At 37.4% G+C, this 15352-nt stretch overlaps 2 protein-coding genes across 6 annotated transcripts in view; one reads left to right on the forward strand and one right to left on the reverse strand.

Annotated features, from left to right (window-relative positions):
• LOC122531544 (homeobox protein abdominal-B-like) overlaps positions 1 to 15352 on the forward strand; it is a 71383-nt gene that overhangs the window by 44096 nt on the left and 11935 nt on the right. For 4 of the 5 annotated variants that reach the window (XM_043659559.1, XM_043659558.1, XM_043659560.1 and 1 more), the window contains 2 exons: positions 11233 to 11325; positions 11798 to 11841. The exons of the other annotated variant lie outside the window; for it this stretch is intronic. The gene's annotated coding sequence lies outside the window, so the exon portion shown is untranslated. The remainder of the gene's footprint in view (positions 1 to 11232; positions 11326 to 11797; positions 11842 to 15352) is intronic. 5 annotated transcript variants of the gene reach the window in all.
• Positions 3950 to 4578, reverse strand: LOC122531552. Its single transcript, XM_043659571.1, has one exon. The coding sequence runs from the start codon at positions 4576 to 4578 to the stop codon at positions 3958 to 3960; it is 621 nt and encodes a 206-aa protein (XP_043515506.1). The 3' UTR covers positions 3950 to 3957.

Consider the following 15352-nt stretch of genomic DNA (forward strand, 5'->3'; position numbering starts at 1 on the left):
AGAGGATCGACTGAAAGATACACGAGAAGTTGGCGGTGTAATTATTGATCCGCAATTATCGACTCGCCTGGAAGACAGGCGGGAAGGAATGAGAAAAGAAAAAAAAAGAAAAGAGGAAGAGAAGTCGGTACGGAGCCTCTTCACGTTCTCATGACGCGGCGGTCATTTTGAACGAGGTTCACGCATCGAGACCACCCACCTCATGGAGTTGGTTGATTATATACCTCAATTTCAGCCGTTTCTACCTTCTGTTGGCTCTCGCGGGGCACTTCACCGGCCAAAAGTTCGAAAAAACGAGAACGGAGTCGTGAAACTTCGGTCTTGGAACGCGTTTTAAGAGATTGCCACAAACTTCTTCCCTCTCTACCTTCATCTCGGCGCTCGTCTTCCTCGTATTTTCCCCTCTTCGACCTTCGAATGGCGTAGATATGTTTCTGAATCTACTAATTGGTCGTAAAGGAAATTATGTTCCAGCCTCGTCCTCTCTAAGGTACTTTCTGCTACTCGCTGCGCGAAATCCACGAATCAGATTCTAGACGACGAGATCTCTTCGTGTTCGGCGAAAAATCGAAAAATCGACCAGATACGTTGTTTCTTAAACGAATCAAGTAAGAATTTGATTGAAGTAAGAATGTTCGGTAAATAAGGATCGATTTAAGACCTGAATATTTTCTATTTCCATTCTTTCGAGGACTATGACATTTATATGATACTTCTTGTTTCATTCAATTTCGTATTTGAGGAAAAAGAAATAACAAGAATGTAAGAATAAATCAAGAATTGAGAATTCGACTTGATCTTCCTTATCGCGAATTGAGAAAAAGAATAGGAGAATCACAAATTGAAATTCTTTGGTTTCAAACTCCAGTGATTAAATGCTCTCAAAAAGTAGAACAAGAGATAAAGTCACACAGCTTACATCATTTAAAATATATATATTAAATAATCAATTACCCCTGGTAACAAATAGATTCAAGAACAAATCTTCTTCATCGTCTAAGCTCAAAGAAAAATGTTTGACTTTTATAGGATTGTCAAATAATTTATTTTGTGTATTACAGAGAATCGTGTCTATCCCTTTATAGAAAAAAATCTCTCGGTTTAAAGATGTTCCATCGATTGATCGCGCGTGCCACGAGTAGTTTGCGTTTGTCTAGGAAATTCCACTCCGACGCTGGTTAACCGTTTGTTGTTGGGCAGCTATGATGCTGCCGGTGGTGACGGCGACGTTTTCTGGTGGTGGCAAATATATTATGCCTCTCGTAAAATTAAGTTTTTACGATCATTTTATGGTAGCGCACGGTCCGTCGATGCTTAGTATCTATAGGTGTGCATTTCTCCTAGCTGTGCTTTCCGCGACTCGTCACAGAGATCTCTTTCGTCAAACGCGAAACACCGAAACATTGTTAATCGTTCCCGAAAATTCGGTTCACTTATTCGCGCGAGACACTTGGATATTGAAACTAGCAGGTGCAAGATAAAATTCGAAAATATCACCTGAAAGAGAAAAGAACAGCCAATTAGATCGCGATCGTTTTAATGATTTCTTTCGTATTTATAGATAGAAGTTAATGAAATGAAAGTAATAAATAAATAACCCTCGAGTATAGTTTATGAGACCGCTGCTCATTTTCGTTCATTCCCCTTTTCTTTTCTATATTACTTTCTATCAGTATTTTTCAACGTATTCGCTATTATTAGATAAGTCAAGCTTGAGATTCTTTATTATTAATGTATGTAAAGCAAGAAAAACTGAATTTAATCTTTATTTTGCAACTGCTGGTTTCAATATCCACAGTTCTTAAGAGTCAATAAACTAAACTAAATATATTCTTTATTAATAATTAGCACATATAGCATTAGTGCTAATACAAAACACTATCGCTTCGTGAAACATCTCACATCCAAGATTCCAAAATCATACAATGCTGCAATGCATTTTAAATGTTTGAACATTTCATACTCACATTACAAGATAAGTAAATTCTCGAGATAGGTAGCTCACTGCACCATTCAAGCCAACGCTTAAACTTCGTAACGAATTCCTCTGCACAGCCAAGAATACACAAGTCAACTTTACTCCGTGGTGATATCCTAGTTCAGCTTTTATCGTGTTAAACACGTCGAATGCCGAGAGACGCGAGTCACCGTTTAATGAACGAACAAACGTGTCTTTGCCGAGCATGGTAAACCGTGCGATCGAATCGACCGTTCAAAAGATGAGGGTCAAATGAAGCAGACGGAACGCCTTGGCTAGATTTTCCCCTTGGGGTTGCAACTTTCTCTTCGTATAAAAAAATTTCTAGGGACCGATTTCTAGGCGAGGATTTCACTGAAAATTCGGGTCACCGTCGGTACCTTGAAGTCCTGGATCAATGGAAATTATTTGTGAAAGTTTTAGACGAAACTATTCCGACAGGCGAGATTTACGATTTTTCGCTGAAGTTATAAATAGCAATATTATTAGAGAGATTCTAATTTCAACGATGGCACGAACTTTCGAAATTTTAACAGATTTGAATTTGTGAAGTGTAATGACACGTATGTATATGGTATCACAAAATCTTATAGATAGATTATATTGTTTAAGCAAATTTTAACATTTTCTTTTCTTCCAACGATTATCATTTGTAGAACGTTAACTCATGTATTAACACATGAAATACTTCTGGATTTTAACAAATTTGATTTACAAGGTATAATAATATGTAATATCAGAACAAGTAGAGAATTTTAGTATATTCTTTTCTATCGTGTACTCTTTTTAGTTGTTGTCTTAAAATCGTAGAAATAATATCTATCAATATTAATTCTATAGAATACTTTTTGTTAACTATAGGTTTGTTGAGTGGTACAATAAAATTCTCTGATCTTTGCAATTCCCTTGAGCAACACTATATAATGTAGTTCTTATTTTTTTTTAATTTTCTTCTAACAGACGCTTCTTGTCTGAGCCTAAGAGAACAGGGTAATGTCAAGGAAATGTCAACAGAACTTTTACAAAGCTGAATGCCACTCGAACCTCAAGATACATAAAATGTATAGTCTACATAATATATCTTTTTCAAATTTAAAACGAAGGAAGAATTTTATGGCTTTTCGTTTATCATTATTTCTTTCGTGATCAGTAACTTTTATTCAAATATTTGCTTTTTTTTCTTAATATTTAAACTTTCTAGATATATGGAGATCTTCTTAATAATTGACAGCAATAATGTTCTTTATCTCCGTTCGAATGAATTATTTTTCCACTATTGAAATAAGTAAGTATTCCCTCTGTTCGAAGAAGGAACAAGGACCGAGTGCACTCGGAGGGATCAAGCAGTCACGTTTTCCCATGTGCAGCTTTCGGGTAATTCCACGACGGCTATGGTGTTTACGCGCGACGGTGAAAGCCAGGATTGAATGCTAAAGAAAGGCCAGAACGAAAGCGAGGGAATCATATTATTTTAGTTGAATTATTTATAGAACGTTGCTGGAAAAAGGCGCGCGTAAATCGTTTCGTCTTCCTCGAGATGATCTCACCTCGGAGAAGGTGAAGAAAAAAGTATACTCCGGCGAATGGGAGAAAGAGAAGTAAAAAGAAAACCGGAAATCGATGTCCTCTCGCGAAACGAGGATAGAATTTTTTAGAAAGATAATTTGATAAAATTAACCCATAGATTTAAAGAAATACTCTCAAAGAAGATTCTTCTTCTTCTTCTTCTATTTTTTTCTTTAATGTCGCATCGACAGCGAGGTCATTAGCGACGACGGTGCCATTAGATATGAGTGTAGTAGTTTATGTTTTTGAGGTTTATGATTTTAGTACTCTTTGTATGTCATTTTGAGAAGTCAGGTTCATGTTTGCGTTGATTCCGTGTTCCTGTCTTTGGATTTCTGTGGTGTGGCATTCGTGCGGTATGTGGGTTATTGCAATGAGTGCAGGTGGGTGGTGAAGTATTTTTGATTTTGTGTTCATGTGTCAGCTTGGTATGACCAGTTCTTAGGCGTGAGATAATCATTCCTTCTTTCCTGTTGGTGAAAGTCTTGGATACTTTTGTGTAGTTGGGTGCTTTTAGTTGTTTTCCATGTATTGTTCCATTCATTTTTTGCTACTTTTTTGCAGTGGATTATTTGGTCGTCGCAGGGGATTGGAAGATGATTGCGATTATTAATAAGTGAGGAAACTGTGGCTTCTTTTGCTGCTGCGTCGACTTTTTCATTTCCTTCTATTCCTTGATGAGCTGGAATCCAGATGACTGTGGCGTTTATGTTAGGTTGGTTGTGGTTTAGTTCTTGGATGGTGGATATTAGTTGGTTATCTTGATTGTATGATTTCGTTAGAGATTTTGTAACGCTCATAGAGTCGGTGTAAATGACAATCTGGGCTTCGTTATTTGAGTGTGTATATTTGACGGCTTCCAGGATAGCATAAGTTTCGGCTGTGAAGATGAATAATGAAGAGGGGAGATTTTGTGTTTTTTTTTTTGTTTTTTCAGCGATAATGGCGTATCCAGTTCCAATGTCCGTTTTTGACCCATCAGTATAAATCTTGTGTTGGGAGTAGTTGTTGTTTAGTTCTAAAAATCGAGTCATTTGGGCTGAGGATCTTTTGGGGAGTTCGGCTGGTGTTAGTTGGGAATGCTTTTATTGTCCATGGAGGGATTTGTGGTGGTTCACGTTCAATGGTGGAATTTTGAAAGTGGTGGATTGAAGGATTTTGGTAAATCCGACATGGAAGGGGGAGGGAATTTTGGGTTTGTTGTTGTAGGAAGTTTGGTATCTATTGGAGATAGGATTGTTTAAGCTTAGTTTCAATTTCTTTAAATTTCGTAAAGTGTTGAAAGTGTCGAGGGAATTAGAATTTTCTAAGTGAAAGGAGTGATGGCAAGAAGAATATCGAGCGAATCATTGGAATTCTCTTTTGTAACCAAATTACATAAAAAACGAAATGGCCCTTAATGGGTTATATCGTTCGATCGTTCACCTCACGACGGTTATTCGTTCGATCGGTGGCCGAGTTTCGAGCTTTGTGGTATCTTCGCGTATCGTTTGAAAAGCTGGTTGATATAGGACGGAATTCGCCGATAAAGCGAAATTCAAGCAAAAGGGTAGAGGAAGTTGGTCGGGACTGCTAGCGAAATTGAAGTCACGGCATCTGGCTATCTGCTTGTGATATAACCTCTATCTATAATATCGCCTCGATATCTAATCCCACGATAGAGATACTAGGTCTAAAAGTCTCGAAGTCTTTTCTTCTCAATATCGAACTTAATTTTTTTTTTTTTTTTAACGACCTGCCATATTTTATTTTAGTAAGACACTTTTCATTTATTTTTGTAAATTTACAATAGATTAAAAAATATCTCATTTTTCAATATAACCTGATATAGATGATAATGTATGGGATATTTTTTACTTAATTGAAACTTTACTGGAAACATTAAAGTTATTGCCACACTCTGAAATTTCAAAAAAATCTGTTTTTTTAGTTTCGACTTTCTGTATCATTTTACATGCTTAACAACTGCTTTTATACGCTTGTTTTATGAAAATAAAAGTTCCGTGCAACTTGGAACTTTCTCTGCTATAAAAATTCCTATTTCAAAGAGCTGAAGAATATTAAATGCAAATGCTAAAATGTTCAAGAGATCGTCCCCCCACGGGAATGGTATCCCCAAATAAAGATAAAAACCAAGGCTGCCAAGGATTCCAACTCTCGGACTATTAGATTACAAAAACCGCAATACATTGTAAAGCAACCCTTGTTTTTCCATCAGCGTTATCATGCCTTGTCTTCGCTCGGATATGGGAGCGTCGTCGAGGCGGTTCTTCCATCGCGGAGCACTTTATCTCGGGACGATAGAATGCAAAACAGTGTCGGCAAAAACAAGCTGCAGGAAAATCGACAAGCAGTCGGAAGAGGAGACAGAGGAAGACGAGGGCGAGTCGATGGACAGGAGAGCGACGAAAGATCTTGGGAGACTTTGCCTGATGAGGACCGTTCCCATGACGACGCAACGCAACCCCAGGAACACGAAACGGTCTAGGCATCCTTGACTCAATACCGGCTCGCCATATACTCACGTAGCCTTGCATCGAACCTCACCACTACGTCTTCGGTCTTCAAACCCTCTTAAGCTCTGGCTGATATTCGTCCGTCGTCCCTTGCACCGCGCCACCCACTTTCACCACCACGTCCCTGTCCAAATGGAATATCCCACGCTTATACTTTGTTCCATCTGCGGGATCCATATCGTCCGTTCGCGTATATTTGTGTCGGTAGGTATTGCACGTACGTGTACATGTGTGTACGTGGGACAGACGACGTGCGAGCGACAGACGAAACGCGGAATACAAACGATGGAGCGCGCTAACGAGAAGGAAAAGAAGAAAAGGAAAGAAAAGGAAAAGCGCGATCGGACTTGGAATTACGGCATTAAGGGAGTCGCTTTTTGCCGATTCGAACACGTTGCCTGGGGAAAGGACGAACGTGATGTGAGATAAACCAATGGGGCATTAGCTTCTGTATTACTTCTTCTGGAATTTTCGGTGTAGCGATTGAATTTCTGGCTTCACCTACGTTTGAGACTTTAACGACTCTATTTTTTTCTTCTCGTTTCGTGTTATCTTAATAAACGTGGACGATCGAGTATAATCCATCGTTTTGTCACAGTTGGAAGTGTCGTCTGACTTCTCAGCTTGGATATAAGAAACCTTCTTATCTGGAAAAGGCGGTTCCCGCCAAAAGGGTCGAGTCCTAAAAATTCCACGACGAGTGTATACGCCCCGATACTGCGTTTCGAAATACCTTTTTTAGAATTTCGAAACACTAATCTACGAATGCTCCATCCTCCGGTATAACCTCTCGAGTCTAAGAGCCATTGAAAACAGAGCCACGAGTGGTATTGATCTTTCAAACAATTAAAAAAAAAAACAAAGAAAAAGTTCAAGTAGTCCGCTCTCAATTCCCATCGAGCGTTATAATTCGAGAGCGTAGATTCCATCTCCGAATACATAAATTCGCGAGTATAATGGGTTCCGGGGATAATCGAGCAGAAGAAGGCCAGTCGACGGCGAGTTGGGTCAGCCTGGTGGCTCGGCCAGCGAGAATCGCAGGGAGAAACCTGGACTGGGAATTGGAGGTCTGGCCGAGCGCGCACGCCACTGCCATGTTGGAACGGGATGTCGGGAACGGGATCCGCGATTGGTCGCGCAGCCATACCGCGTGCCTGTGGAAACGAGAGGGCGTCCCGGTGCTGGCGGCGTTCCACGCGAAAAGCGTCTCGACGCCCTGCTAAAAACGGCACGCGTCACGTCACACGCTTACGGGGAAACTCAACCCCTTTTCCACCCCTCCGGCCAGGCCGCCGTCGGAACCAGTTCACCCAGTCGCAGAGACAACGAGTTTCGACCCTTCAGCCCGCAAATACCGTATATTTCAATTTCCCCGTCAGCGATTAATGAACACTTCGCTCGCTGCGAATTCGTGGAGGTGGTGTTGATTTTTATGAGCGATTCTTCGTTGAATTTTGGGCTTAAATGACGTGCCACGCGCGTCGAGAATATTTGGCCGAAAAATTGCAATATTCTCACAGTTTTGATTATATTGAAATATAACCTAGGCAAAACAAATAATAAATTTATTACTTCTTAGTAATAACTCTATCCAGTGACATACCGACGAATTCAAAAAGAAGACGAATTACTGTATACGGTTGTCACTCATTATGGTCCGTAAATCAGTTACTAGCGCAAGAGGTTACGAGGATTACTAAGAGAGAGAAGTCGATTGGAAAGTCGATTTCTATAAAAAAATACTTATTGAGTTTTAGAGTGAAATTTTTGTAGAGAGAGGGAAAAATAGTTAATACTACACGAAGGGAAATAGATAATTATACCACAAGTACCTATAGTCAATTATTTGCAGCCTACGATCTAACAATATACGATCCAACAAGTCACAACAGATCTGATATTTATTTTTACAAATAATTTCTAGCAAGTAAAAAACTTTTCGAAGACAGAAGGAGAAAAAGGTAGAAAGTTAAATTATTATATATGAGGGATCGCTGCTTCTAAAAGTAGACAATAGAAAGTATGAATTCTCCTGCTCTTCCCCCCTCTATATTCTTCTCATATGAAATCTCGAGATCGTTGAAGTTTAGATGCGGAATGGGGTTGAAGAATCTCCGAGCAGAAGAAAGAGAATGTATCTTGCGGATGAATTATCGTTGAACGGCACTCGACCGATCAATGAATGGTTTGATGTAATATTAAGAACACAGCCGAGTTCTATCGAAGTCTCAGAAATAGGATCGGGTTAAATAAATAAAAGTTGCAGCGTAATGTCTTCGTCATTCTCAGGATGCTCTTCTAAGAGTCAGAGTTGGCCGTTGTGGAACGTAATTTTGTAGGAAACTTTTTTCACGATTCGAGTTTCGTAATCTCCCGTTAGGGGTTTCCGCGCAATGAGTGCAACCCTTTCTGCTGAGCTTTTTAGTACTGCTGCCTGGCGTAAATTAAGACTACCATTGGCTCCTCTGGGATTGAATTTTTTTTAACTATCTTGGCTGCGTTGTGTCTTCTTTCTTTCTTTTTTTAGTAGAGGTTCGTTCATTTTGGAACGATGAACGACACGCAGCTGGTACTTATCATTGAATCAATTTTGTTTTGATATATGGTGAGATAAAAAAAAGTTGATCGACCGTCTTAAGGATTTTTATACTTTTTATAAAAATTATTTTATTGATGCGAATATTTAAAAAAAATTCTAAACGACCCTTGTTTAGTTTGTTTGATAAAAGTTGAAGAAACTTTATACGTTTTGAGAATCGTCGCGGAAGTGATGTTTGTGCGAGTTTGTATTTATTAAAAAAATCTGTCTACTATAAATCACTTAAATAGCATATTGAGAAAATAAATATTGAATTGTTACAGTGACAAAGGCTATACCATCAAAAAGTAATAAAGTAAGTAAACCTTCGGCAGGTAATATATTTCATTGTAATCCGCAGTTGATGGTAAAAGATAACGGTAAACTATTCTCGGTGTTTTCAAAAGAATGAAATCTCAAGCTAATTTAGACTGTCTAGACTTTTTGTCTACGATTTTTCAAATATTTTTTTTGAATATGTTTCGGTACCGTGCACTCTTTCAACCTTGCTCAAAAATTTTTTCACTTTTATTGTCACTTTAGAAAATACAAACAATTTATAATATTTTATTTTTTAACATGAAATTTAATTGAGAAATTACACATATTAATAAGGACATTTTTATATTTAATTCAAACATGAAATATTTTTTAATATTAGAAAAACGCAATATATGAAAATTTTTTTTATTCCTATATTTGATCAAATCTATTCACGATTAAAAATATCTAATAATTGAAATAGCATTTCTTAACAAACCTATTCATAATTAATTATCTAACAAAAAAACTAACAAGAACTTTTCTTTCTATTCATACAAATTCCTGTTCACAATCAAATACCTATCTAAAAAAAAAAAAGATTATATTATCCGATACGACCATTTTTCCGCCTCTTCAATTTCATCAAAATTTGTCGCACGGCTTGCTTCGAAAAATTTGCATAAATCCGTCAGTTCATAGTTCATTCGACCTGCAATCGGTTCGACAACGATGGCGCGTAATCGTCGCGAGCCATGAGACTTTTAATTCGATTACACGGCGAAATGCGTGCTCACGGCACGACTGGACGACGTTAAATGGTAAATGGACGGCTTCTGCGAAGCGTTTCATAGAAATGGCATAAGAGAGCCACCCTCCGTTGGGGTTAGATATAACAGGGAAGCAAGAGCTTTCTCGTGTCCGGCTGTTGCGCACCCTCGACCAATCTCTTCTGTACACATCGATGTTGGCCAGCGATGTTTTCCCGCGACCAACCTTCCCTCCTTACTCTTACCTCGTTTCTCGACGGTAATATTCCTCGTGGCACGTCCTGCCCACATTTCGCCAAGCTTTACCATTTTCATCCCTCTCGTTCCCTCCGTAGTTTCGTGCCGTTCTGTCCATCGACTAAAGAAACTGGTCGACCTTTTGTGTCGAATAAATGGCGAGGATATGTCTATCAACCATGTAAGATGCCTGGCTTTCGAGAATGAAAACTGTGACACGGTAATTCGGCGGGAAACATTGTGTAGATATCTAAATTTTTTCTTTTCAAGTATAACCGCAAGATTATTTTGCTGAAATGAAACTTTTTGATAGCGGATGCTTCATGTTCACTACAGCTACTTGAAATTTTTAGGAAATAGATAAAGAGATAGAGAGATTTTGCAGAAGAATTTTCATGAGATATATGTTATGTATATGTGTTATATAAAATATTTTAAAATTATCAATGACTGATATGATTATCCATATTGGTAAAAATTGAAAATTGTTTAAATACTTTCATGATCTCTACGAAATATATTCGTGTGTTAAATATCTTCGTAATTTTCATAGAATATATTTTTCGATATATATTCAAATTTCAAACATACAATGAATGTCAAAAATATTGTAGTATTCATTAAAAGTTCTGTGATAAGTATTCAAATACTTTCGTGAGCAACTGTAACTTACATATAGGAAATAATTAAATTTACTGAGAAATTTATTGAGAATTCAGACTCGAATAAATAGATTCAGTTACCAGAATTCGAGCAGTAAAGATTGAATCGACACGAATATGCTTAAAACACTTCGTCGCAGAAATACCATTTCCCTTTACATCTCATCTTTCTCTCGCACGCTCGGTTGACAAGTTTCCTCTCCTCGTTCGAACGGTGTTTACCAGTCTGCCGTAAACTCATCCCCAGAGATTTAGCTCCGCAGAGAGCGTTTCCGCTTTTTCTACTTGCAGCCTCTATTTCGATATTTACGCTCGGCGCGTTGAATCGAAATTCATAGGTGCGGTCATGATTGAATTTGCTAAGGTGGGAAAAGAATCCTTTCCTAAATGCATTTCACATTCCCGTGACATTTCAAAATTCGAGAATTCTCCTACGAGAAAGAAACCTACGTTGTCGTTCGTTAATCGAAGCGGCGAGAAGTGCTACTTTTCGTTTCCGAAACAGAAGCAAGTCGGGCTATTTATTGGTGGGTTTACGGCGTTACAAGACATGGGACTTTATACCTGGAGCGGTATGCCCAACAAAAATTTACATAAATCGGACTCGCAGGAGACTGTATCGCAGTTGTCGATGAGCTTTCCCCCTTTTTTTTTTCTGTTCTAGACTGATATTTTTCTTTGTGACCAAGTGATTAAAAGGCCTCAAAGTGTACGGCACCGTGGAGAAGACGTTTCACCCGTTCGAGCTGTGCAGCAGGTCAGTTGAATTTTTAAATGCTCGAAGAACTGTTAACTGTTTGATATCGTTTCGATACTAACAGAAATTGAAAAACTTTGATGAAAAGTTAAAAAAGAAAAACTTAAGCATTGAAAAACATACAGTCTTTAAAATACAAAGCTTTGTATTCTCACTACTGCGATCGAATGAAGAATTCAAATAAAATTTATCATTCACACGAAATAAAAAATAAATAACTACAATTACGAATCGATTGTGAACAGTGAACACGTTTGATTAATGTTGAACTCAAGATTGTAATTCAAGAAGTCACAAAATCCAAAGATTATTATGGTATACGTGATAAGAAAATGGCAGAGAGAACGCATCTAAAATGAAAGTGAGATACGTGGGAGTAACGTAATGCGGCAATCGATCGGACAGACGCGACATTTATGAAACATTCTGGATTGAACGTGTCATCATTTCACTATGTTTGCGAATGTTTCAGGCTTTCCCGCGTGTTCCAGCCGGGAACACTGGCCGGTATACAAGGTGAGTTGCGCACATGTTCATTCCTTTATTTTTGCTTTTGTATCTTATCGTTCAAATAAAACAATTACTCGCCTACGGGCCCCTTTCGACGGATATTTCAATTGTCCTCCAACACTCCTTTTATCGAACTCGCGAACGCGTTGCACTTGGAAAATGAATCTCAGTGACACTTGACAATTGACTGTAAAACGGCCTCGAAACGAAGAGACAGACACTTGGGTGTTGAGACGAGGAAAACAACGAAATACGACGAAATATATGCATAAATCCAAGAGATTAACTAGACCGAAATTATTTTTCTCGAATTTACAAACGGATTGCAACTGGAAGATATCTGATCTCAGTTACCCTTGGCAATCGATTATAAAAAGATCTCTCAACAAAGGAACAAGACAGATTGATTTCTTAACAAGGAGAAGGAGAGAGATGTTGAAAATGATAAGAAAAGAACGAACAACGAGAGGGAAAAGAATCGCGTCGTTTCGTCGTAAAGCGACTCGACTAGATTTCGTTCAGACTGGACGAGTTAATTCGTTTCTCACAGCCAACCACGAAACCTCGGAACTAAAAAAAAGTCGACAATAACGTTTCCTAGGTACGTACTTGTCGTAAACAGAGGATTGTGTACAACTGCGTCGCACTAAAACCCATAGCTACTAAACTGCGCATACTACCTATAAATGGGCAGGTTGCTATAAAGCCCATTCATGATCGCGTCTCGCCTGTACAACAAACGTCAGGTGGCTCGCGCCTCCCCCGCGATTTATCGCACTCCTGTTCGAGCAAGAGTCTCGTACTTCCAACTTTTCTACGCAAGCACGATGACGCACGACCTCGGTATCGATATATCGCGGAGAGTGATTCGACACAATTCAATTTGAAGTTACAAGTTGTTCAACCATTGAGCGCACGATCTTTTTTTTTTCTCGATTCGTAGATTAGCAATGCGGAATCTGACGAACTTCCCGACGTTATGCATTTTCATGTTTTCTCAGTGAGAGTTTTCTAGTCGAATAGCTTGGAAAGTGAAGGTTCCAGTAGATATCTAGATTAATGGAAGAAACAGGATAGAATCGTAATTTATTCGTTTAAAAATTCTGATCCATCATGTTTGCTGCAACCTCATCGTAAATTTTAAAGCCTTTCACGATATGGAGCTGTCTTCTTTTTGATGGTTACGACATCGTTTAAAAACGAATCCCTTATGAATAACAGAGTCAGTTGGAATTTAAAAGAGACATTTGTAGATTTCTCGCGAGTTAATCGTTTCACTATTCAGCCAATTACATAACCGATCGTTAACCATCGATTGGTGTTTCACAGTCAAGTTCAAGAAGTCACCAAGTTTACTGTTGTCAAGCATACTCTGTTCATAAATATTCAGAGAAAACTCCTAGTGTCAAGTTTGTTCTTCAATACATATCTGTCCTTTTAAAATTCGAATGTTTTCTATGGTGTGCTTATATTCACTGTTTTTTTTTTTTTGTCGTTGTTCTTTCCACCTTACCACGTAATGGCGAGATCTTTCTCTTTCCATAATTAAAAGAAATAAGTGAAGTACAAATTGTACATGTATAACTTAGGAGATATTCAAAGGGACTGATAAATATCCGTCTTAAATATTCTGTAAACTCTGTGGATTTTTATGTCTTTCAATTTTCTATCGATACATAAATTGTAATAACGTACATAAATTCCATCTAATGGAATAAAAATTTAGCTATTATCAAATATAGCGCTCCTGCTCATTCCATTTATCTAAACCGCGAAATCCTATTACATAAATCTCATAAATATTCAGTGTTTACTCCCCATGGATGGATTTAGAAAAATAGAGGACCGTATTCGAAATTTTACACTTAAGATTGATTCAGATAGACACTCATAAATATTCAGTGACTACTTCTCGATAAATTCAGAAAACTGGGGAACTGTATTCGAAATTTTTTTAATTACACAACTTACAATTCAGGCACCATAATCAGTTAATAGATTTGCTAACGTACATGCTTACTAGACGCTTAGATAATAATTTGTAATTTATTGGCTGATTAAGAGGTGTTGCGCGATCTAGTGAGGTGTCAGCTTGATGGACAGATGGAAGACGTATGTGCCACCGTTATTAGGAGTTGTTGTCAGACCGTTTTACTTCATTGCCCCATAAAAATACCGATATTTAGACTGCAGTACTACCATGACGTATCGTCGTCAGACGTACATTATTAGGGGTGTGCAAGTACCTGAAATTTCGGGTTCGAGTCGGGCTTACACAAAGTCGGGCGGGCTCGGGTGGGTAACCCGACGATTTAGGATAGCTCGAAGATTTCGGGTAGCCCGACGATTTCGGATCGGGTTGGAGAAAATTAAAGGGGGATAGGATCAGAGGTGGGCATTATTCAAATAACATTTTGTTCGAAATATTTACAGAAGTAATGTAAAAAAAAAAAGAGTCAGGAGTTCTTTTTTCACAATTTTGGTTTATTTAATAAATTTGTTTTTAGTACAATTTTTTGTTTGAACATTTTGTTAGTTAATCTGTTTGCTTTAGGCGAGTTTGTTATCGTTGCAAATGAAAACAAACGCTCTACTGGAGCAAAAGATGGCGAAGGACTGTTATATTTCAAAAATATATTTTTAATTATGGGATATGCGTTTAGAGATATGTAATCATTTCTATTATCTGTAAAAAATTCTAGTACAAGAATTTCTACGTTATCATTTGTTTGTAAAATGTTGGTCAGTTGAAGTAGATTCCGCTGTATTAAATATTAAAAGCAAAGCAAATTTATTAAATAAACCACAGTTGAAAAAAGAAGTATTCCTGACTCTTTTTCTTTACATTATTTCAGTAAATATTTTGAATAAAATTTTATTCGAATAATGCCCAACTGTGTGTTCGAATAATTTTTCTTCGCGCGAATAAAATCGTTATTCGTAAGTAACGAATAATTCTTTCTTGAATAAAATCGTTATTCGTTATATTTGCGAATAAATTTGACAGTATTTTATAAATTACTTAAAGAAAATTACTGGAAATATATATATATATATGGCTAAACGTTTGCGATATGTAGTTGAAGTTAAGGGCTACTCAATAAAATATTAATTATTGTTTATGTTAACAATTTTCAGGTTTAAATATTATAGTTCTTCGAATGTCCGAATATTTATGCCACACTATATTTCGACATAATTCAGTTTACTGTTTGATATTAAGTACAATAAATAAATAAACTTTATGTTACTATAAACTATAATGAATGTTCTAATATATTATTAAAAAATTAATCCAAACTTACTATTATAAACAATCGAAGTCCACAACAATATTTTGAATAGCATGATGTCCGAATATTAATAAGAATCATTGTATGTATTTCGCCGATAGTTTTAGTGCCAGAAATATAGACATTAGTTGGTGGAAATGCAATACAGCCAGATTCCCACTATTATCTTTAACCGCAAAAAAATTTCTTGCTCTACCTGCCACTCAAACTACGAGTGAAAGACT

This window comes from Frieseomelitta varia, unplaced genomic scaffold (genome assembly GCF_011392965.1).
Source record: "Frieseomelitta varia isolate USP_RPSP 00005682 unplaced genomic scaffold, Fvar_1.2 scaffold_405, whole genome shotgun sequence".
In the NCBI taxonomy this organism is placed as follows: Eukaryota; Metazoa; Arthropoda; class Insecta; order Hymenoptera; family Apidae; genus Frieseomelitta; species Frieseomelitta varia.